At 42.3% G+C, this 25,643-nt stretch overlaps 1 protein-coding gene across 2 annotated transcripts in view; it reads right to left on the bottom strand.

Moving 5' to 3' along the window:
- LOC139754664 (uncharacterized) overlaps positions 1-25,643 on the bottom strand; it is a 337,643-nt gene that overhangs the window by 184,283 nt on the left and 127,717 nt on the right. For both annotated transcript variants that reach the window (XM_071672209.1, XM_071672210.1), the window contains exon 2: positions 24,401-24,771. In XM_071672209.1, coding sequence (XP_071528310.1) covers positions 24,401-24,771 — 371 coding nt within the window. The remainder of the gene's footprint in view (positions 1-24,400; positions 24,772-25,643) is intronic.

Here is a 25,643-nt window from a genome sequence, read left to right as displayed (position 1 = left end):
AAGTTAAGAGTAAATGTGAATAAGAGCAAGGTTATTAGGTACAGTAGGGTTGAGGGTCAAGTCAATTGGGAGGTGAGTTTGAATGGAGAAAAACTGGAGGAAGTGAAGTGTTTTAGATATCTGGGAGTGGATCTGGCAGCGGATGGAACCATGGAAGCGGAAGTGGATCATAGGGTGGGGGAGGGGGCGAAAATTCTGGGGGCCTTGAAGAATGTGTGGAAGTCGAGAACATTATCTCGGAAAGCAAAAATGGGTATGTTTGAAGGAATAGTGGTTCCAACAATGTTGTATGGTTGCGAGGCGTGGGCTATGGATAGAGTTGTGCGCAGGAGGATGGATGTGCTGGAAATGAGATGTTTGAGGACAATGTGTGGTGTGAGGTGGTTTGATCGAGTGAGTAACGTAAGGGTAAGAGAGATGTGTGGAAATAAAAAGAGCGTGGTTGAGAGAGCAGAAGAGGGTGTTTTGAAGTGGTTTGGGCACATGGAGAGGATGAGTGAGGAAAGATTGACCAAGAGGATATATGTGTCGGAGGTGGAGGGAAGCAAGGAGAAGAGGGAGACCAAATTGGAGGTGGAAAGATGGAGTGAAAAAGATTTTGTGTGATCGGGGCCTGAACATGCAGGAGGGTGAAAGGAGGGCAAGGAATAGAGTGAATTGGAGCGATGTGGTATACCGGGGTTGACGTGCTGTCAGTGGATTGAATCAAGGCATGTGAAGCGTCTGGGGTAAACCATGGAAAGCTGTGTAGGTATGTATATTTGCGTGTGTGGACGTATGTATATACATGTGTATGGGGGGGTTGGGCCATTTCTTTCGTCTGTTTCCTTGCGCTACCTCGCAAATGCGGGAGACAGCGACAAAGTATAAAAAAAAAAAAAAAAAAAAAATTCCTATATATATAGGAATGAGTGTGTTAGTGGTTTTGATGCACGAGACCGGGTTATAGTGATGGGTGATTTGAATGCAAAGGTGAGTAATGTGGCAGTTGAGGGAATAATTGGTATACAAGGGGTGTTCAGTGTTGTAAATGGAAATGGTGAAGAGCTTGTAGATTTATGTGCTGAAAAAGGACTGATGATTGGGAATACCTGGTTTAAAAAGCGAGATATACATAAGTAGACTTATGTAAGTAGGAGAGATGGCCAGAAAGCGTTATTGGATTACGTGTTAATTGACAGGCGTGCGAAAGAGAGAATTTTGGATGTTAATGTGCTGAGAGGTGCAACTGGAGGGATGTCTGATCATTATCTTGTGGAGGCGAAGGTGAAGATTTGTAGGGGTTTTCAGAAAAGAAGAGTGAATGTTGGGGAGAAGAGGGTGGTGAGAGTAAGTGAGCTTGGGAAGGAGACCTGTGTGAGGAAGTACCAGGAGAGACTGAGTACAGAATGGAAAAAGGTGAGAACAATGGAAGTAAGGGGAGTGGGGGAGGAATGGGATGTATTTAGGGAATCAGTGATGGATTGCGCAAAAGATGCTTGTGGCATGAGAAGAGTGGGAGGTGGGTTGATTAGAAAGGGTAGTGAGTGGTGGGATGAAGAAGTAAGAGTATTAGCGAAAGAGAAGAGAGAGGCATTTGGATGATTTTTGCAGGGAAAAAATGCAATTGAGTGGGAGATGTATAAAAGAAAGAGACAGGAGGTCAAGAGAAAGGTGCAAGAGGTGAAAAAAAGGGCAAATGAGAGTTGGGGTGAGAGAGTATCATTAAATTTTAGGGAGAATAAAAAGATGTTCTGGGAGGAGGTAAATAAAGTGCGTAAGACAAGGGAGCAAATGGGAACTTCAGTGAAGGGCGCAAATGGGGAGGTGATAACAAGTAGTGGTGATGTGAGAAGGAGATGGAGTGAGTATTTTGAAGGTTTGTTGAATGTGTTTGATGATAGAGTGGCAGATATAGGGTGTTTTGGTCGAGGTGGTGTGCAAAGTGAGAGGGTTAGGGAAAATGAGTTGGTAAACAGAGAAGAGGTAGTGAAAGCTTTGCGGAAGATGAAAGCCGGCAAGGCAGCAGGTTTGGATGGTATTGCAGTGGAATTTATTAAAAAAGGGGGTGACTGTATAGTTGACTGGTTGGTAAGGTTATTTAATGTATGTATGACTCATGGTGAGGTGCCTGAGGATTGGCGGAATGCGTGCATAGTGCCATTGTACAAAGGCAAAGGGGATAAGAGTGAGTGCTCAAATTACAGAGGTATAAGTTTGTTGAGTATTCCTGGCAAATTATATGGGAGGGTATTGATTGAGAGGGTGAAGGCATGTACAGAGCATCAGATTGGGGAAGAGCAGTGTGGTTTCAGAAGTGGTAGAGGATGTGTGGATCAGGTGTTTGCTTTGAAGAATGTATGTGAGAAATACTTAGAAAAGCAAATGGATTTGTATGTAGCATTTATGGATCTGGAGAAGGCATATGATAGAGTTGATAGAGATGCTCTGTGGAAGGTATTAAGAATATATGGTGTGGGAGGCAAGTTGTTAGAAGCAGTGAAAAGTTTTTATCGAGGATGTAAGGCATGTGTACGTGTAGGAAGAGAGGAAAGTGATTGGTTCTCAGTAAATGTAGGTTGGCGGCAGGGGTGTGTGATGTCTCCATGGTTGTTTAATTTGTTTATGGATGGGGTTGTTAGGGAGGTGAATGCAAGAGTTTTGGAAAGAGGGGCAAGTATGAAGTCTGTTGGGGATGAGAGAGCTTGGGAAGTGAGTCAGTTGTTGTTCGCTGATGATACAGCGCTGGTGGCTGATTCATGTGAGAAACTGCAGAAGCTGGTGACTGAGTTTGGTAAAGTGTGTGAAAGAAGAAAGTTAAGAGTAAATGTGAATAAGAGCAAGGTTATTAGGTACAGTAGGGTTGAGGGTCAATTCAATTGGGAGGTGAGTTTGAATGGAGAAAAACTGGAGGAAGTGAAGTGTTTTAGATATATCTGGGAGTGGATCTGGCAGCGGATGGAACCATGGAAGCGGAAGTGGATCATAGGGTGGGGGAGGGGGCAAAAATTCTGGGAGCCTTGAAGAATGTATGGAAGTCGAGAACATTGTCTCGGAAAGCAAAAATGGGTATGTTTGAAGGAATAGTGGTTCCAACAATGTTGTATGGTTGCGTGGCGTGGACTGTGGATAGAGTTGTGCGCAGGAGGATGGATGTGCTGGAAATGAGATGTTTGAGGACAATGTGTGGTGTGAGGTGGTTTGATCGAGTAAGTAACGTAAGGATAAGAGAGATGTGTGGAAATAAAAAGAGCGTGGTTGAGAGAGCAGAAGAGGGTGTTTTGAAATGGTTTGGTCACATGGAGAGAATGAGTGAGGAAAGATTGACCAAGAGGATATATGTGTCAGAGGTGGAGGGAACGAGGAGAAGAGGGAGACCAAATTGGAGGTGGAAAGATGGAGTGAAAAAGATTTTGTGTGATCGGGGCCTGAACATGCAGGAGGGTGAAAGGAGGGCAAAGAATAGAGTGAATTGGAGCGATGTGGTATACCGGGGTTGACGTGCTGTCAGTGGATTGAATCAAGGCATGTGTATGGGTTGGGCCATTTCTTTCGTCTGTTTCCTTGCGCTACCTCGCAAACGCGGGAGATAGCAACAAAGCAAAAAAAAAAAAAAAAAAAAATATATATATATATATATATTTTAGCTTTGTCGCTGTCTCCCGCGTTTGTGAGTTAGCGCAAGGAAACAGACGAAAGAAATGGCCCAACCCACCCCCATACACATGTATATACATACACGTCCACACACGCAAATATACATACCTACACAGCTTTCCATGGTTTACCCCAGACGCTTCACATGCCCTGATTCAATCCACTGACAGCACGTCAACCCCGGTATACCACATCGATCCAATTCACTCTATTCCTTGCCCGCCTTTCACCCTCCTGCATGTTCAGGCCCCGATCACTCAAAATCTTTTTCACTCCATCTTTCCACCTCCAATTTGGTCTCCCACTTCTCCTCGTTCCCTCCACCTCCGACACATATATCCTCTTGGTCAATCTTTCCTCACTCATTTTCTCCATGTGCCCAAACCATTTCAAAACACCCTCTTCTGCTCTCTCAACCACACCCTTTTTATTTCCACACATCTCTCTTACCCTATTATTACTTACTCAATCAAACCACCTCACACCACATATTGTCCTCAAACATCTCATTTCCAGAACATCCACCCTCCTGCGCACAACTCTATCCATAGCCCACGCCTCGCAACCATACAACATTGTTGGAACCACTATTCCTTCAAACATACCCATTTTTGCTTTCCGAGATAATGTTCTCGACTTCCACACATTCTTCAAGGCTCCCAGGATTTTCGCCCCCTCCCCCACCCTATGATTCACTTCCACTTCCATGGTTCCATCCGCTGCCAGATCCACTCCCAGATATCTAAAACACTTTACTTCCTCCAGTTTTTCTCCATTCATACTTACCTCCCAGTTCACTCAACCCTCAACCCTACTGTACCTAATAACCTTGCTCTTATTCACATTTACTCTTAACTTTCTTCTTTCACACACTTTACCAAACTACCTAATAACCTTGCTCTTATTCACATTTACTCTTAACTTTCTTCTTTCACACACTTTACCAAACTCAGTCATCAGCTTCTGCAGTTTCTCACATGAATCAGCCACCAGTGCTGTATCATATATATTATATATTTTTTTTTTTATTATACTTTGTCGCTGTCTCCCGCATTTGCGAGGTAGCGCAAGGAAACAGACGAAAGAAATGGCCCAACCCCCCCCCCATACACATGTATATACATACGTCCACACACGCAAATATACATACCTACACAGCTTTCCATGGTTTACCCCAGACGCTTCACATGCCTTGATTCAATCCACTGACAGCACGTCAACCCCGGTATACCACATCGCTCCAATTCACTCTATTCCTTGCCCTCCTTTCACCCTCCTGCATGTTCAGGCCCCGATCACACAAAATCTTTTTCACTCCATCTTTCCACCTCCAATTTGGTCTCCCTCTTCTCCTCGTTCCCTCCACCTCTGACACATATATCCTCTTGGTCAATCGTTCCTCACTCATTCTCTCCATATGCCCAAACCACTTCAAAACACCCTCTTCTGCTCTCTCAACCACACTCTTTTTATTTCCACACATCTCTCTTACCCTTACGTTACTCACTCGATCAAACCACCTCACACCACACATTGTCCTCAAACATCTCATTTCCAGCACATCCATCCTCCTGCGCACAACTCTATCCATAGCCCACGCCTCGCAACCATACAACATTGTTGGAACCACTATTCCTTCAAACATACCCATTTTTGCTTTCCGAGATAATGTTCTCGACTTCCAAAAAGTGTGCCTTGAACTAATGCTAAATTAGCCTAATGTCAGTATTAGGTATAATGATGGAAAAAATAATAAGATAAAATTGCCACATTTCTAGAACAAAGAATTATGTCGGACAACCAACATGGTTTCTGCAATAGAAGATACTGTCTGATAAATTTCCTGGAATATTTTAATACAATTCATCAGAATTAGGACAAAAAAATACTGTCTGATGTAGCATATTCATATTTCCAAAAGGCTTTTGATGAAGTACCTCACAAGACTTTTACAAAAACTTGAAGCACATGGAATCAGTGAAGAACTCTGTAGGTGGATCAAAGACTGGCTTACCAGAAGAAAGCAGGGTGTAGTATTAAATGGCAAAGCCTCAAATTGGCTAGACGTATCATGTGGTGTGCCACTAGGGTTGATCTTATGCACAATTCTTTTCATAATATACATTAATGACCTAAAACTCGATCTCATATCTAAGATCTCAAAATTTGCTGATGAAACTAAACTAGGAGGTAGAGCTGTAAACAGGCAGAACTGTGAAATGATTCAAAGAGATCTTAACTTACTAGCAGAGTGGTCAGACAGATGGCAAATGAAGTTTAATGCGAACAAGTGTAAAGTTATGCACAATGGAGACAATGCAGACGTGTAAATGCACTCTGGAGACAATGCAGACGTGTAAAGTTAGGTACTCTGGAGACAATGCAGAAAAGTGTAAAGTTATGCACTCTGGAGCCAAGAATATATGTTATGACAACAAACTCTTCAGAAACTCTCTAACTAAAGTAAATGAAGAAAAGGACTTTGGAAGAATCATTAGCAACAATCTGAAGTACACTAAACAGTGTCAAGCAGCAAGTAAAAAAGGCAACTAAATGTAAGGTTTCATAGCCAGGAACATAACAGACACCAGAAAAAATTTTCACACTTTATAATTCTCAAGTAAGACCACACCTTGAATATGCAGTCCAGTTTTGGTCCTCATACTATGAAAAAAGTGAATGTAGGTTTGCGGCAGGGGTGTGTGATGTCTCCATGGTTGTTTAATTTGTTTATGGATGGGGTTGTTAGGGAGGTAAATGCAAGAGTTTTGGAAAGAGGGGCAAGTATGAAGTCTGTTGGGGATGAGAGAGCTTGGGAAGTGAGTCAGTTGTTGTTCGCTGATGATACAGCGCTGGTGGCTGATTCATGTGAGAAACTGCAGAAGCTGGTGACTGAGTTTGGTAAAGTGTGTGGAAGAAGAAAGTTAAGAGTAAATGTGAATAAGAGCAAGGTTATTAGGTACAGTAAGGTTGAGGGTCAAGTCAATTGGGAGGTGAGTTTGAATGGAGAAAAACTGGAGGAAGTGAAGTGTTTTAGATATCTGGGAGTGGATCTGGCAGCGGATGGAACCATGGAAGCGGAAGTGGATCATAGGGTGGGGGAGGGGGCGAAAATTCTGGGGGCCTTGAAGAATGTGTGGAAGTCGAGAACATTATCTCGGAAAGCAAAAATGGGTATGTTTGAAGGAATAGTGGTTCCACCAATGTTGTATGGTTGCGAGGCGTGGGCTATGGATAGAGTTGTGCACAGGAGGATGGATGTGCTGGAAATGAGATGTTTGAGGACAATGTGTGGTGTGAGGTGGTTTGATCGAGTGAGTAACGTAAGGGTAAGAGAGATGTGTGGAAATAAAAAGAGCGTGGTTGAGAGAGCAGAAGAGGGTGTTTTGAAGTGGTTTGGGCACATGGAGAGAATGAGTGAGGAAAGATTGACCAAGAGGATATATGTGTCAGAGGTGGAGGGAACGAGGAGAAGAGGGAGACCAAATTGGAGGTGGAAAGATGGAGTGAAAAAGATTTTGTGTGATCGGGGCCTGAACATGCAGGAGGGTGAAAGGAGGGCAAGGAATAGAGTGAATTGGAGCGATGTGGTATACCGGGGTTGACGTGCTGTCAGTGGATTGAATCAAGGCATGTGAAGCGTCTGGGGTAAACCATGGAAAGCTGTGTAGGTATGTATATTTGCGTGTGTGGACGTATGTATATACATGTGTATGGGGGGGGTTGGGCCATTTCTTTCGTCTGTTTCCTTGCGCTACCTCGCAAACGCGGGAGACAGCGACAAATTATAATAAAAAAAAATATAATACTATGAAAAAAGATGAGGATAAATTACAGCAAATACAAAGACGTCCAACAGAATTGATCCCATCCCTTACAAATCTGGCATACAAAGAGAAGCTAAAACAATTGGATCTCTTCTCCCTTAAAAAATGTAAACATAATGGCAACTTAATCCAAGTGTTAAAAATTCTGAACATGTTTCATAAAGTAAATCACAAACATCTTTTTGAAATACAAGAAAATACAGTTATATTCAGGCCTGAACATGCAGGAGGGTGAAGGGCGTGCAAGGAATAGAATGAATTGGGACGATATGGTATATCTGGGTTGACATGCTGTTAATGGATTGAACCAGGGCATGTGAAGTGTCTGAGGTAAATCATGGAAAGTTTTGTGGGGCCTGGATGTGGAAAAGGTGCTGAGATTTTGGTGCATTATACATGACAGTTTGAGACTGAGTGTGAACGAACATGGCCTTTGTTGTCTTTTCCTAGCGCTACCTAACGAGCGTGCGGGAGGAGAGGGTTGTCATTTCATGTGTGGCGGGTTGGCAATGGGAATTAATAAAGGCAGCAAGTATGAATTATGTACATGTTAATATACGTCTGTGTATGTATATCTATGTATACATTGAAATGTATAAGTATGTACATGTGCGTGTGTGGACATGTTTGTATATACAGGTATATGTGGGTGGGGTGGGCCTTTCTTTCGTCTGTTTCCTTGCGCTACCTCGCTAATGCGGGAGACAGCGACAAAGTATGATAAATGATATATAAATATAGAAATATTTTATATTTCTTAGTTGCTGTCTTCCGCGTTGGCGAGGTAGCACGGGGAAACAAACGAAAAAATAGCCCAACCCATCCACATATATATGTATATACATACGCGCCCACACATGCACATGTACATATCTATACATTTCAACGTATATATACATATACATTTATGGTTTACCCCAGACGCTTCACATGCCCTGGTTCAATCCATTGACAGCAAGTCGACCCCGGTATACCACATCGATCCAATTCACTCTATTCCTTGCCCTCCTTTCACCCTCCTGCATGTTCAGGCCCCGATCACTCAAAATCTTTTTCACTCCATCTTTCTACCTCCAATTTGGTCTCCCACTTCTCCTCGTTCCCTCCACACCTCCGACACATATATCCTCTTGGTCAATCTTTCCTTACTCATTCTCTCCATGTGACCAAACCATTTCAAAACACCCTCTTCTGCTCCCTCAACCACACTCTTTTTATTTCCACACATTTCTCTTACCCTCACATTACTTACTCGATCAAACCACCTCACATCACATACTATCCTCAAACATCTCATTTCCAGCACATCCACCCTCCTGCGCACAACTCTATCCATAGCCCACGCCTCACAACCATACAACATTGTTGGAACCACTATTCCTTCAAACATACCCATTTTTGCTTTCCAAGATAGTGTTCTCGACTTCCAAACATCCTTCAAGGCTCCCAGAATTTTCGCCCCCTCCCCCACCCTATGATTCACTTCTGCTTCCATGGTTCCATCCGCTACCAGATCCACTCCCAGATATCTAAAACACTTCACTTCCTCCAGTTTTTCTCCATTCAAACTTACCTCCCAATTGACTTGACCCTCAACCCTACTGTACCTAATAACCTTGCTCTTATTCACATTTACTCTCAACTTTCTTCTTTCACATACTTTACTAAACTCAGTCACCAGCTTCTGCAGTTTCTCACATGAATCAGCCACCAGCGCTGTCTAATCAGCGAACAACAACTGACTCACTTCCCAAGCTCTCTCATCCACAACAGACTGCATACTTGCCCCTCTTTCCAAAACTCTTGCATTCACCTCCCTAACAACCCCATCCATAAACAAATTGAACAACCATGGAGACATCACACACCCCTGCTGCAGACCTACATTCACTGAGAACCAATAACTTTCCTCTCTTCCTACACGTACACATGCCTTACATCCTTGATAAAAACTTTTCACTGCTTCTAAAAACTTGCCTCTCACACCATATATTCTTAATACCTTCCACAGAGCATCTCTATCAACTCTATCATATGCCTTCTCAAGATCCATAAATGCTACATACAAATCCATTTGCTTGTCTAAGTATTTCTCACATACATTCTTCAAAGCAAACATCTGATCCACACATCCTCTACCACTTCTGAAACCACACTGCTCATCCCCAATCTGATGCTCTGTACATGCCTTCACCCTCTCTATCAATACCCTCCCATATAATTTACCAGGAATACTCAACAAACTTATACCTCTGTAATTTGAGCACTCGCTCTTATCCCCTTTGCCTTTGTACAATGGCACTATGCAAGCATTCCGCCAATCCTCAGGCACCTCACCATGAATCATACATACCATACATTAAATAACCTTACCAACCAGTCAACAATACAGTCACCCCTTTTTTTAACAAATTCCACTGCAATACCATCCAAACCTGCTGCCTTGCCGGCTTTCATCTTCCGCTAAGCTTTTACTACCTCTTCTCTGTTTACCAAATCATTTTCCCTAACCCTCTCACTTTGCACACCACCTCGACCAAAACACCCTATATCTGCCACTCTATCATCGAACACATTCAATAAACCTTCAAAATACTCACTCCATCTCCTTCTCACATCACCACTACTTGTTATCACCTCCCCATTAGCCCCCTTCACTGAAGTTCCCATTTGCTCCCTTGTCTTACACACTTCATTTACCTCCTTCCAAAACATATGCATATACATTTATACACATTGACATATTCACACGTGATGCCTTCATCCATTCCTGTCACCACCCCACCACACATGAAACGGCATCCCCCTCAATCCGTGCATGCACGCGGGGTAGCGCCAGGAAAGACAATATAGGCCACATTCATTCGCACTCAGTCTCTAGCTGTCATGTGTAATACACCAAAACCACAGCTCCCTTTCCACATCCAGGGCCCACAAAACCTTCCATGGTTTACCTCTGAAGCTTCTCATGCCCTGGTTCAATCCACTGACAGCAGGTCAACCCAGGTACACCATATCGTTCCAATTCACTCTATTCCTTGCATGCCTTTCACCCTCCTATATGTTCAGGCCCCGATATCTCAAAATCTTTTTCACTCCATCCTTCCACCTCCAATTTGGTCTCCAACTTCTCGTTCCCTCAACCTTTGATACATATATCCTCTTTGTCAATCTTTCCTCACTCATTCTCTCCATGTGGCCAAACCATTTCAATACACTCTCTTCTGCTCTTTTTAATCCCACACATCTCTCTTACACTTTAATTACTTACTCGATCAAACCACCTTACACCACAAATTGTCCTCAAACATCTCATTTACAACACATCCACCCTCATCCACAAAACCCTATCTACTGCCCATGCCTCACAACCATATAACATTGTTGGAACCACTATTCCTTCAAACATACCCATTTTTGCTCTCTGAGATAATGTTCTCGCCTTCCACACATTCTTCAACACTCCCAAAACCTTTGCTCCCTCCACAACCCTGTGACTCACTTCTGCTTCCATGGTTCTGTCCGCTGCCAAATCCACTCCCGGATATCTAAAACACTTAACTTCCTCCAGTTTTTCTCTCTTCCTTCACATACACATTCGTTACATCCTCGATAAAAACTTTTCACTGCTTCTAGCAACTTACCTCCCTCACCATATGCTCTTAATACCTTTAACAGAGCATCTCAATCAACTCTATCATATGCCTTCTCCAGATCCATAAATGCTATATACAAATTTATCTGCTTTTCTAAGTATTTCTCACATACATCCTTCAAAGCAATCACCTGATCCACACATCCTTTACCACTTCTGAAACCACACTGCTCCTCCCCAACCTGATGGTCTGTACATGCCTTGACCCTCTCGATCAATACCCACCCATATATTTTCCAAGGAATACTCAACAAACTTATTCCTCTGTAATTTGAACACTCACCTTTATCCCCTTTGCTTTTGTACAATGGCACTATACATGCATTCTGCCAATCCTCAGGCACTTCACCATGAACCATACACACAATATATATACTCACCAACCAGTCAACAACACAGTCACCCCTTTTTTTAATAAATTTCAAAGCAATACTATCCAAACCTGCCGCCTTGCTGGCTTTCATCTTCTGCAAAGCTTTCACTACCTATTCTCTGTTTACCAAATCATACTCCCTGACCCCTCTCAATTTGCACATCACTTGGCCAAAACACCTACATCTGACACAATCATCAAACACATTCAACAAACCTTCAAAATACTAACTCCATCTCCCTCTCACTTCACTACTACTTGTTATTACCTCCCCATTTGCCCCCTTCACTGATGTTCCCATTTGTTCTCTTGTCTTACGCACTTTATTTGCCTCCTTCCAAAATATCTTTTTCTCCCTAAAATCTAATGATACTCTCTCACCCCAACTCTCATTTGCCCTTTTATTCACCTCTTGCACCTTTCTCTTGACCTCTTGCCTCTTTCTTTTATGCATCTCCCAGTCATTTGCACTATTTCCCTGCAAAAATTGTCCAAAAGCCTCGCTCTCTTATCTTTCACTAACAATCGTACCTCTTCATCCCACCACTCACTACCCTTTCTAATCTGCCCACCTCCCGTCATTCTCATGCCACAGGCATCTTTTGCGCAAGCCACCACTGCTTACCTAAATACATCCAATTCGTCCCCCACTCCCCTTATGTCATATGCTCTTACCTTTTTCCATTCTCTCCTGGTACTTCTTGACACAAGCCTTCTTCCCAATCTCACTTACTCTCACCACTCTTTCACCCTAACATTCTCTCTTCTTTTCTGAAATCCTCTACATATCTTCACCTTCGCTTCCACAAGATAATGATCAGACATCCCCAGTTGCCCCTCTCAGCACATTAACATCTAAAAGTCTCTCTTTTGCGCACCTATCAATTAACGCGTAATCCAATAACGCTCTCTGGCCATCTCTCCTACTTACATACGTATACTTATATATATATCTCTTTTTAAACCAGGTACTCCCAATCACCAGTCCTTTTTCAGAACACAAATCTACAAGCCCATCATTTCCATTTACAACACTGAACACCCCATTTACACCAATTATACCCTCAACTTCCACATTACTCACCTTTGCATTAAAATCACCCATCACAATAACCCAGTCTTGTGCATCAAAGCTGCTAACACACTCACTCAGCTGCTCCCAAAACACTTGCCTCTCATGATCTTTCTTCTCATGACCAGGTGCATAGGGACCAATGATCACCCATGTCTCTTCATCCACTTTCAGTTTTACTCATATCAATCTAGTTTACTTCTTACACTCTATCACATACTCCAACAACTCCTGTTTCAGGAGTAGTGCTACTCCTTCCTTTGCTCTTGTCCTCTCACCAACCCCTGACTTTACTCCCAAGACATTCCCAAACCACTCTTCCCCTTCACCCTTGAGCTTCGTTTCACTCAGAGCCAAAACATCCAAGTTCCTTTCCTCAAACATGCTACTTATCTCTCCTTGTTTCTCATCTTGGTTACATACACATATTTAGACACCCCAATCTGAGCCTTCGAGGAGGATGAGCACTCCCGCATGACTCCTTCTGTTTCCCCTTTTAGAAAGGTAAAATACAGGTAGGGGGGTTTCTAGCCCCCCCAGGCTCCTGTCCCCTTTAGCTGCCTTATACAACACGTGGGAAATGCACAGGAAGTATTCTTTCTCACCTATCACCATACATATTACTATACTATTATACTTTGTCACTGTCTCCTGACTATACTATTATACTTTGTCACTGTCTCCTGACTATACTATTATACTTTGTCACTGTCTCCTGCGTTAGTGAGGTAGCACAAGGAAACAGACGAAAGAATGGCCCAACCCACCCACATACACATGTATATACATACACAGTACACACACGCACATATAAATACCTATACATTTCAATGTATACAGATATATACATAAACATATACATATATACACATGTATTTCATTCATACTTGCTGCCTTTATTCATTCCTGTCGCCACCCCACCACACATGAAATGAAAACACCCTTCCCCCACATGCAAATGAGGCAACGCTGGGAAAAGACAACAAAGGCCACATTCGTTCACACTCAGTCTCTAGCTGTCATGTATAATGCACTGAAACCACAGCTCCCTTTCCACATCCAGGCCCCACAAAACTTTCCATGGTTTACCCCAGATGCCTCACATTCCCTGGTTCAATCCATTGACAGCACGTCGACCCCGGTATACCACACTGTTACAATTCACTCTATTCCTTGCAAGCCTTTCACCCTCCTGCATGTTCAGGCCCGATCGCTCAAAATCTTTTTCACTCCATCCTTCCACCTCCAATTTGGTCTCCCACTTCTCGTTCCCATCACCTCTGCCACATATATCCTCTTTGACAATCTTTCCTAACTCATTCTCTCCATGAGACCAAACCATTTCATTACACCCTCTTCTGATCTCTCAACCACACTCTTTTTATTACCACACATCTCTCTTACCCTTTCATTACTTACTCGATCAAAACACCTCACACCACATATTGTATTCAAAAGTCTCATTTCCAACACATCCACCCTCCTCCGCACAACCCCATCTATAACCCATGTCTCACAACCATACAACATTGTTAGAACCACTATTTCTTCAAACATAACTATTTTTGATTTCTGAGATAATGTTCTTGCCCTCCATACACTTTTCAACGCTCCCAGAACTTTCGCCCCCTCCCCCACCCTGTGACTCACTTCCGCTTCCATGGTTCCATCCACTGCCAAATTCACTCCCAGATATCTAAAACACTTCACTTTCTCCAGTTTTTCTCCATTCAAACTTACCTCCCAACTGACTTGTCCCTCAACCCTACGGTACCTAATAACCTTGCTCTTAATCACATTTACTCTCAGCTTTCTTCTTTCACACACTTTACCAAACTCAGTCACCAGCTTCTGCAGTTTCTTACCCGAATCAGCCACCAGTGCTGTATCATCAGCAAACAACAACTGACTCACTTCCCAAGCCCTCTCATCCACAACAGACTGCATACTTGCCCCTCTTTCCAAAACTCTTGCATTCACCTCCCTAACAACCCCATCCATAACAAATTAAACAACCAATGAGACATCACGCACCCCTGCTGCAAACCGACATTCACTGAGAACCAATGACTTTCCTCTCTTCCTACACGTACACACGCCTTACATCCTTGATAAAAACTTTTCACTGCTTCTAACAACTTGCCCCCCACACCATATATTCTTAATACCTTCCACAGAGCATCTCTATCAACTCTTATCATATGCCTTCTCCAGATCCATAAATGCTACATACAAATCCATTTGCTTTTCTCAGTATTTCTTACATGCATTCTTCAAAGCAAACAACTGATCCACACATCCTCTACATATACATATACAGATATATAGATATATACACATGTACATATTTATACTTGCTGCGTTCATCCATTCACGTTGCCACCCTGCCACACATGAAATAGCATCCCCCTCTCTAGTGAGATACTACCAGCAAAAAAAAAAAAAAAAAAAAAAAAAAAAAAAAAAAGTCACATTTGTTCACACTCAGTCTAACTGGCATGTGTAATGCACCAAAACCACAGCTCCCTTTCCACATCCAGGCAAATTGTTCCAATGCACTCTATTCCTTGCATGCCTTTCACTCTCCTGTATGTTCAAGCCCCGATTGCTCAAAATCTTTCTCACTCCATCCTTCCACCTCCAATTTGGTCTCCCACTTCTTCTTCCATCCGTCTCTGACATAAATATCCTTTTTCTCAATCTTTCCTCTCAGTCTCTCCATGTGTCCAGACCATTTCAACACACCCTCTTCTACTCTCTCAACGACACTCTTTTTATTACCACACATCCCTCTTACCCTTTCATTACTTACTCAATCAAACCACCTCACACCACATATTGTTCTCAAACATTTCATTTCCAACACATCCACCCTCCTCCGCACAATCCTATCAATAGCCAATGCCTCACAACAATATAACATTGTTGGAACGACTATTCCTTCAAACATACCCATTTTTGCTCTCCCAAGATAACATTCTCGCTTTCCAAATGTTCTTCAAAGCTCCCAGAACCTTCACCCCCTTCCCCACCCTGTGACTCAATTCCATTTCCATGGTTCTATCTGCTGCTAAGTCCACTCCCATATATCTAAAACACTTCACTTCCTCCAGTCTTTCTCCATTCAAACTTACCTCGCAATCAACTGGTCCCTAAACCTTACTGAACCTCATAACCTTGCTCTTATTCAAATTTACTCTTAATTTTCACCTTTCACACACTTTACCAAACGCAGTCACCAACTTCACCTGAATCAGCCACCAGCCCTGTACCATCATCAAATAACAACTGATTCACTTCCCAAGTCCTCTCATCCACAACAGACTGCATACTTGCCCCTCTCCCCAAAACTCTTGCATTCACCTCCCTAACAACCCCATCCATAAACAAATTAAACAACCAAGCATAATAAGAGTATAATGAGTGTGTTAGCACTTTTGATGCACAAAAACCCGGTTATAGTGATGGGTGATTTGAATGCAAAGGTGAGTAATGTGGCACTTGAGGGAATAATTGGTGTACATGGGGTGTTCAGTGTTGTAAATGGAAAAGGAGAAGAGCTTGTAGATTTGTGTGCTGAAAAAGGACTGGTTATTGGGAATACCGGGAGATATACATAAGTATACATATGTAAGTAGGAGAGATGGCCAGAGAGCGTCACTGGATTACGTGTTAATTGATAGGCACATGGAAGAGAGACTTCTGGATGTTAATGTGCTGAGAGGTGCAATTGGAGGGATGTCTGATAATTATCTTGTGGAGGCGGAGGTGAAGATTTGCAGAGGCTTTCAGAAAAGAAGAGAGAATGTTGGGGTGAAGAGAGTAGTGAGAGTAAGTGAGCTTGGGAAGAAGACTTGTGTGAGGAAGTACCAGGAGAGACTCAGTGCACAATGGAAAAAGGTGAGAGCAAAGGACATAAGGGGAGTGGGGGAGGAATGGGATGTGTTCAGGGAAGCAGTGATGGCTTGCTCAGAGGATGCATGAGAAGTGTGGGAGTTGGGCAGATTAGAAAGGGTAGTGAGTGGTGGGATGAAGAAGTAAGATTATCAATGAAAGAAAAGAGAAAGGCATTTGGACGATTTTTGCAGGGAAACAGTGCAAATGACTGAGAGATGTATAAAAGAAAGAGGCAGGAGGTCAAGAGAAAGGGGCAAGAGGTGAAAAAGAGTGCAAATGAAAGTTGGGTGAGAGCATCATTAAATATTACGGAGAATAAAAAGATGTTTTGGAAGGAGGTAAATAAAGGGCGTAAGACAAGAGAACAAATAGGGACATCGGTGAAGGGGGGTAATGGGGAGGTAATAACAAGTAGTGGTGATGTGAGAAGGATATGGAGTGAGTATTTTGAAGGGTTGTTGAATGTGTTAGATGACAGAGTGGCAGATATAGGGTGTTTTGGTCGAGGTGGTGTGCAAAGTGAGAGGGTCAGGGAGAATGAATTGATAAACAGAGAAGAGGCAGTGAAAGCTTTGCAGAGGATGAAAGCTGGAAAGGCAACAGGTTTGGAAGGTATTGTAGTGGAATTTATTAAAAAAGGGAGTTACTGTGTTGTTGACTGATTGGTGAGGATATTCAATGTATGTATGGCTTATGGTGAAGTGCCTGAGGATTGGTGGAATGCATGTATAGTGCCATTGTACAAAGGCAAAGGAGATAGGGTTGAGTATTCAAATTTCAGAGGTATAAGTTTGTTGAGTATTCCTGGGAAATTATATGGGAGGGTATTGTGTGAGAGTGTGAAGGAATGTACAGAACATCAGAATGGGGAAGAGCAATGTGGTTTCAGAAGTGGTAGAGGATGTGTGGATCAGGGGCTTACTTTGAAGAATGTACGTGAGAAATACTTAGAAAATAAATGGATTTGTATGTAGCATTTATGGATCTGGAGAAGGCATATGATAAGAGTTCATAGAGATGCTGTGTGGAAGGTATTAAGAGTATATGGTGTGCGAGGCAAGTTGCTGGAAGCAGTGAAAAGTTTTTATTAAGGATGGAAAGCATGTGTACAAGTAGGAAGAGAGGAAAGTGATTGGTTCTCAGTGAATGTCAGTTTGTGGTAGGGGTGCGTGATGTCTCCATGGTTGTTTAATTTGTCTATGGATGGGATTGTTAGGGAGGTGAATGCAGAGAGTTCTGGAGAGAGGGGCAAGTATGCAGTCTGTTGTGGATGAGAGGGCTTGGGAAGTGAGTCAGTTGTTGTTAGCTGATGATACAGTGCTGGTGGCTGAATCGGGTGAGAAACTGCAGAAGCTGGTGACTGAGTTTGGTAAAGTGTGTGAAAGAAGAAAGCAGAGAGTAAATTTGTATAAGAGCAAGGTTATTAGGTACAGTAGGGTTGAGGGACAAGTCAACTGGGCAGTAGAGCTAGGAAAAGACAACAAAGGCTACATTTGTTCACACTCAGTCTCAAGCTGTCATGTGTAATGCACAGAAACCACTGCTCCCTTTCCACATCGAGGCCCCACAAACTTTCAATGGTTTGCCTCTGACGCTTCACATGCCCTGGTTCAATCCACTGACAGCATGTCGACCCCGGTATACCACATCATTCCAATTCACTCTATTCCTTGCACACCTTTCACCCTCCTGCAGGCCCCGATCACTCAAAATCTTTCTCACTCTATCTTTCCACCTCTAATTTGGTCTCCCACTTCTCCTCGTTCCCTCCACCTCTGACACATATATCCTCTTTGTCAATCTTTCCTCACTCATTCTCTCCAAGTGACCAAACCATTTCAATACACACTCTTCTGTTCTCTCAACCACACTCTTCTTATTACCATACATCTCTCTTACCCTTTCATTACTTACTCGATCAAACCACTTAACACCACATATTGTCCTCAAACATCTCTTTTCCAACACATCCACCCTCCTCCGCACAACCCTATCTATAGCCCACGCTTCGCAACCATATAACATTGTTGGAACCACTATTCCTTCAAACATACCAATTGTGCTTTCCGAGATAATGTTCTCGCCTTCCACACATTTTTCAACACTCCTAGAACTTTCACCCCCTCACCCTCCCTGTGACTCACTTCCGCTTCCATGGTTCCATCCGCTGCCAAATCCACTCCCAGATATCTAAAACACTTCTCTTCTTCCAGTTTTTCTTCATTCAAACTTACCTCCCAATTGACTTGTTCCTCCACCCTATATACACATATATAATCATATATGCTCATGTACACATTCATCCTTGCTTGCCTTCATCCATTCCTGGCGCTACCCCACCCCACAGGAAACAGCATTGCTACCCACTGCTTCAGTAAGGTAGCGCCAGGAAAACAGACATAAAAGACCACATTCATTCACATTCACAGTCTTTAGCTGCCATATGTAATGCACCAAAACCACAGCTCCCTATCCACATCCAGGCCCCATAGCCCTTTCCATGGTTTATCCCAGATGTTTAACATGCCCTAGTTCAGTCCATTGACAGTACATCCATCCCAGTATACCACATCGTTCCAATTAACTCTATTCCTTGCATGCCTTTCACCCTCCTGTATGTTCAGGCCCTGACTTCTCAAAATCTTTTTCATTCCATCCTTCCACCTCCAGTTTGGTCTCCCGCTTCTCCTTGTTCCGTAAACCCCTGACACATATATCCTCTTAGTCAATATTTCCTCTCATTCTCCCCATATGTCCAAACCATTTCAACACATCCTCTTCTGCTCTCTCAACCACATTCTTTTTATTTCCACACATATCTCTTACCCTTTCATTACTTACTCGAACAAACCACCTCACACCACATACTGTCCTCAAACATTTCCTTTCCGACACATCCACCCTCCTCCACACAACCCTATCTATATAGAGCCCAGGCCTTGCAACCATATATCATTGTTGGAACTACTATTCCTTCAAAAATAGCCAATTTTGCTCTCCGAGATAATGTTCTCTCTTCCACACATTCTTCATCATTCCCAAAACCCCCCCACCGACCGCCCTGTGACACTTCCACTTCCATGGTTCCATTCGCTGCTAAGTCCACTCCCAGATAACTAAAACCCTTCACGTCTTCCAATTTTCCTCCATTCAGACTTACATCCCAATTAACCTGTCCTTCAACCCTAATAATCTTGCTCTTATTCACATCTACTCTCAACTTTCTCCTTTGACACACTTGTCCTAACCCAGTCACCAACTTCTGTAGTTTCTCACTCGTTGTACCATCGGCGAACAACAACTGACTCATTTCCCAGCCCCTCTCATCCCCAACACACTGCATACTACGCCCTCTCTCCAAAATTCTTGCATTTATCTCCCTAACCATCCCATCCATAAACAAATTAAACTACCATGGGGATAATCACACACCCTTGCTGCAGACCGACATTCAATGGGAACCAATCACTCTCCTCTTTTCCTACTCGTACATATGCCTTACATCCTCGATAAAAACTTTTCACTGCTTCTTGCAACTTAACTCCCACACCATATACTCTTAAGACCTTCCACAAAACATCTCTATATCCATAAATGCTACATACAAACCCATCTGTTTTTCTAAGTATTTCTTCAAAGTAAACACCTGATCCACACATCCTATACCACATCTGAAACAACACTGCTCCTCCCCAATCTGATGGTCCGTACATGCCTTCACTCTTTCAATCAATACCCTCCCATACAATTTGCCAGGAATACTCAACAAACTTATGCCTCTGTAGTTTAAATATTTACATTTATCCCCTTTGCCTTTGCACAAAGGCACAATGCATGCATTCTGCCAATCCTCAGGCACTTCACCATGGTCCATACATATATCAAATATCCTTACCAACCAATCAACAACACAGTCATCCCCTTTCTTAATAAATTCTACCGCAATAATATCCAAACCCACTGCCTTGCCGGATTTCATGGTGGCAGGTTTGGATGGTACTGTAGTAGAATCATTAAGAAAGGGGGTGACTGTGTTGTTGATTGGTTGGTAAGGATATTCATTGTATGTATGGATCATGGTGAAGTGCCTGAGAACTGATAAAATGTATGCATAGTGCCATTGCACAAAGGCAAAGGGGATAAAGGTGAGGGTTCAAACTACAAAGGCATAAGGTTGTTTAGTATCCCCGGGAAATTGTATAGGAAGTATACTCTGAGAAAAACACCAGTAATAAATTGTATAAATGGCAGTGGTAATGGGGACACTAGAAGGGTAATGTGCAGCAGCAGGAGGTTGGTAACAGCTTAGGGAAACTACTGAGTAGAATCAAATTTTTTGTCAAGTTGATGAGACACACTTTTTTTTTCTGACTAGACAACCCAGTTGTGGGCCAATCAGGATTCTTGTTGTCTGTCTTTCTCATATAAACTCATGTAAAGTGGAAGACAGTCACTGGTGTATAGAGATGCCTGATGTTACATTCAAACACACCTAGCACCAGGAAAGAATCCATTTGCCTCAGTTAACCATTTAACACAATGCAGGAAGGTACACCCTGGCATACACCCAATGCCAATTAATGGCTGATTAGCAAGTTTTTGAAGCACTAATTATGTTGAATATCATTCTGTTGAGTTGTATGCACTGGGAAAAGTTCTTTGTAGATCAGTAGTTCACTAGTGTTGGGAAAGAAAAGACAAGTGACAGCAACAAATATAGAAAATATTATTTTTGAATTCTTTGATATATCTTGATCCTAGGATCTCCCCTAAATTTACTGGGTCTCAGTCCTCTAAGGGTTTAAAAAGACTTTATGATGGCATGGAAAGTTCAGGAGGAGGGATGCAATGAGCAAAGAACTTTTTCCCTGTACTGTACAAGTACGTGACTACAGCTAACATTGGATACCTTTGGGTGTTAGACATCATTACTCCGAGGTCTTTCAAATTACTCTGGTTTATGATAGCACTTGTGTCTTTGGTATTCTGTATTTTTTGATTTCTTCAATTTCCTCATACAAGAGGAGTTGAAACAACTCACTGAAAAATGTTTACACGTGTCCAGTTAAAACTTCTTTTATTTCTCTTTGTTGCCTTTCAGTATCCTCTATTGATGTAATTTTCATACTTATTCTTGCATCATCTGCACAGGATGATATTTGTCAATGTCAGATATAAGACTGAGGAACATGAAGGGTGATAATGCAGTTCCTTTAGGGACCATGAAGGGTGATAATGCAGTTCCTTTAGGGACTGAACTTTTTACCAAGGAGGCACTGGAGATGGCATGGCTTACAACTACAAGCTGTTATCTGTTAGATGTAAAGTTGTGTTTCCATCTCCGAATTTTTCTGGTTCTTCTTATCTTTAGCACTGTATGAGCCAGTAACATTTGTCAAATACTGTTGCAAAGTCTGTGTGAAGCAAGTCAGCATTTTCTTTGTGTTCTAGAGCTTCAACACTATCATAGTGGTTAAGCAAAAGGCAGTATACGGATTGTTCAGTTCTAATTCTATAAATTAAGTTAGTTTGCCTATTAGTACTATCTCAAATATGCTATAACATGCAATGTTAGTTCAATTAAGTGGCAAAATTTTATAACTGATTTGCTTCCACCTTTGTGCAGTGGTGCAATGCGAGACAGTTCTGGACTCTCAGGAATGATGCCATAATCTAGACTTTTCCTCGAGAATATTTAGTACTCGTGCTAGAGTTCTGATTGAAAGCATGAATCATATATCTACATGAAATCCCATTTACCAGGCAATACAAATTTGTGTGAAGTCTGCTTAAAGGGTTATGAGTCATAGAAAAATTATTCTCCGGAATGTTTTCTTTTTTTTTTTTTTTTTTTTTTGTCGCTGTCTCCCGCGTTTGCGAGGTAGCGCAAGGAAACAGACGAAAGAAATGGCCCAACCCACCCCCATACACATGTATATACATACGTCCACACACGCAAATATACATACCTACACAGCTTTCCATGGTTTACCCCAGACGCTTCACATGCCCCGATTCAATCCACTGACAGCACGTCAACCCCGGTATACCACATCGATCCAATTCACTCTATTCCTTGCCCTCCTTTCACCCTCCTGCATGTTCAGGCCCCGATCACACAAAATTTTTTTCACTCCATCTTTCCACCTCCAATTTGGTCTCCCTCTTCTCCTCGTTCCCTCCACCTCCGACACATATATCCTCTCGGTCAATCTTTCCTCACTCATTCTCTCCATGTGCCAAAACCATTTCAAAACACCCTCTTCTGCTCTCTCAACCACGCTCTTTTTATTTCCACACATCTCTCTTACCCTTACGTTACTTACTCGATCAAACCACCTCACACCACACATTGTCCTCAAACATCTCATTTCCAGAACATCCATCCTCCTACGCACAACTCTATCCATAGCCCACGCCTCGCAACCATACAACATTGTTGGAACCACTATTCCTTCAAACATACCCATTTTTGCTTTCCGAGATAATGTTCTCGACTTCCACACATTCTTCAAGGCCCCCAGAATTTTCGCCCCCTCCCCCACCCTATGATCCACTTCCGCTTCCATGGTTCCATCCGCTGCCAGATCCACTCCCAGATATCTAAAACACTTCACTTCCTCCAGTTTTTCTCCATTCAAACTCACCTCCCAATTGACTTGACTCTCAACCCTACTGTACCTAATAACCTTGCTCTTATTCACATTTACTCTTAACTTTCTTCTTTCACACACTTTACCAAACTCAGTCACCAGCTTCTGCAGTTTCTCACATGAATCAGCCACCAGCGCTGTATCATCAGCGAACAACAACTGACTCACTTCCCAAGCTCTCTCATCCCCAACAGACTTCATACTTGCCCCTCTTTCCAAAACTCTTGCATTCACCTCCCTAACAACCCCATCCATAAACAAATTAAACAACCATGGAGACATCACACACCCCTGCCGCAAACCTACATTCACTGAGAACCAATCACTTTCCTCTCTTCCTACACGTACACATGCCTTACATCCTCGATAAAAACTTTTCACTGCTTCTAACAACTTGCCTCCCACACCATATATTCTTAATACCTTCCACAGAGCATCTCTATCAACTCTATCATATGCCTTCTCCAGATCCATAAATGCTACATACAAATCCATTTGCTTTTCTAAGTATTTCTCACATACATTCTTCAAAGCAAACACCTGATCCACACATCCTCTACCACTTCTGAAACCACACTGCTCTTCCCCAATCTGATGCTCTGTACATGCCTTCACCCTCTCAATCAATACCCTCCCATATAATTTACCAGGAATACTCAACAAACTTATACCTCTGTAATTTGAGCACTCACTCTTATCCCCTTTGCCTTTGTACAATGGCACTATGCACGCATTCCGCCAATCCTCAGGCACCTCACCGTGAGTCATACATACATTAAATAACCTTACCAACCAGTCAACAATACAGTCACCCCCTTTTTTAATAAATTCCACTGCAATACCATCCAAACCTGCTGCCTTGCCGGCTTTCATCTTCCGCAAAGCTTTTACTACCTCTTCTCTGTTTACCAAATCATTTTCCCTAACCCTCTCACCCTAACCCTCCAACATAAGTGTTCCAAGAACATAACCCTGTTGCTAAGTAAGGACTCATGGTAACTGTAAAGATTTCCCCAGTTTTAACATATGTAGATATTTGGAGATGCTATGCTATACTGGCCTTCCATGTTGCTGTCACCTTTTACAAACAATATATCTGAAAGTCTGACCTCAAAATAATTCAAACAAAGATTTTAGTGTTAGCAGTCCCATCATGCTTTCATACTATCAGGTGCAAAACAAAAGAAATCAAAGTTGGACTACAAATGAAAATGATGGTCAGTCACTTAAAGACACATGATACTCTAAAATGCAACTCATTCTTAATGTTATATATGGCATACTAACCTGAGAGTTGTTTGTGGGAGATTGTGGCTCTGGCAGTAGTGGAAGGTTATAAACAGCACGGTCCTCCCTCATACCACTGAAAGCAACAGTAGGCGCAGGATGCAAGCTCTCCACTCCATCCTGCTCTGCTAATATCAAGTTGTGTTGGTGGATATCTTTTCCAAGAACATTACCACGAAGTTTGGGTGCTGTGTAATCATCTATCTCCTGCTGAATACGCCGGACACCATATAGAGGACTGCGAGTGAAAGATGGGTCTGGTTGCGGGGTGAAGGCCAACACCAGCAGGAACAAAGAGGCCCCTGCAATAAGCTTGATGAGGGTGTGGTGACCTCTGCTCCAACGACCCAACCAACATGCCCATAACAACCCTGTAATACAATCACAAAATGTTAGTCTTTCAAAAATCTAAAACAGGGCTACAAGGACAAATATATAAGATAGTTCTTTCTCTTAATATTCTGTATATTTGGAGAGAGAAGGGGGTAGAGGGAGGAAATCCGTGACGGTGACCCTTGCCATGCATAGGCTCTACATTGATTCACGGTAAAATCTATATTTTCCCTAAGTTACGTAAACAACCTCATTCAAACATTTTCGTGACTGTTTCTCTTCAATGAAAATACTCAAGAAGATTTATTGCCTTAAAGAGTCCTATTTACACCTGAGGAGACTTCTTCCACCTTTCTTATCAAAAGAGTTTAAACATCAGCTCATCCAATCAACTCCTTAGTCACAACACTGGCTACTTCTGTGCCTTATCTACTTCTACAAATATATAAGATAGTTCTTTCTCTTAATATTCTGTATATTCGGAGAGAGAAGGGGGTAGAGGGAGGAAATCCGTGACGGTGACCCTTGCCATGCATAGGCTCTACATTGATTCACGGTAAAATTTATATTTTCCCTAAGTTACGTAAACAACCTCATTTAAACATTTTCGTGACTGTTTCTCTTCAATGAAAATACTCAAGAAGATTTATTGCCTTAAAGAGTCCTATTTACACCTGAGGAGACTTTTTCCACCTTTCTTATCAAAAGAGTTTAAACATCAGCTCATCCAATCAACTCCTTAGTCACAACACTGGCTACTTCTGTGCCTTCTCTACTTCTTTCCTTCCATAGTGAAACTGTGCATTACTATAACTTCACATGCCTTTTTCCCCTAATATCTAATTTCAATTGATGATACATACATAAATCAATACCTAAAGATTGAAACATTTTCCTTTTAAATCTTTCC

Source organism: Panulirus ornatus, chromosome 17 (assembly GCF_036320965.1).
Source record: "Panulirus ornatus isolate Po-2019 chromosome 17, ASM3632096v1, whole genome shotgun sequence".
Taxonomy (NCBI): domain Eukaryota; kingdom Metazoa; phylum Arthropoda; class Malacostraca; order Decapoda; family Palinuridae; genus Panulirus; species Panulirus ornatus.
Note: the sequence above shows the minus strand (reverse complement) of the source record. Positions and strands in the feature narration are given on the sequence as shown.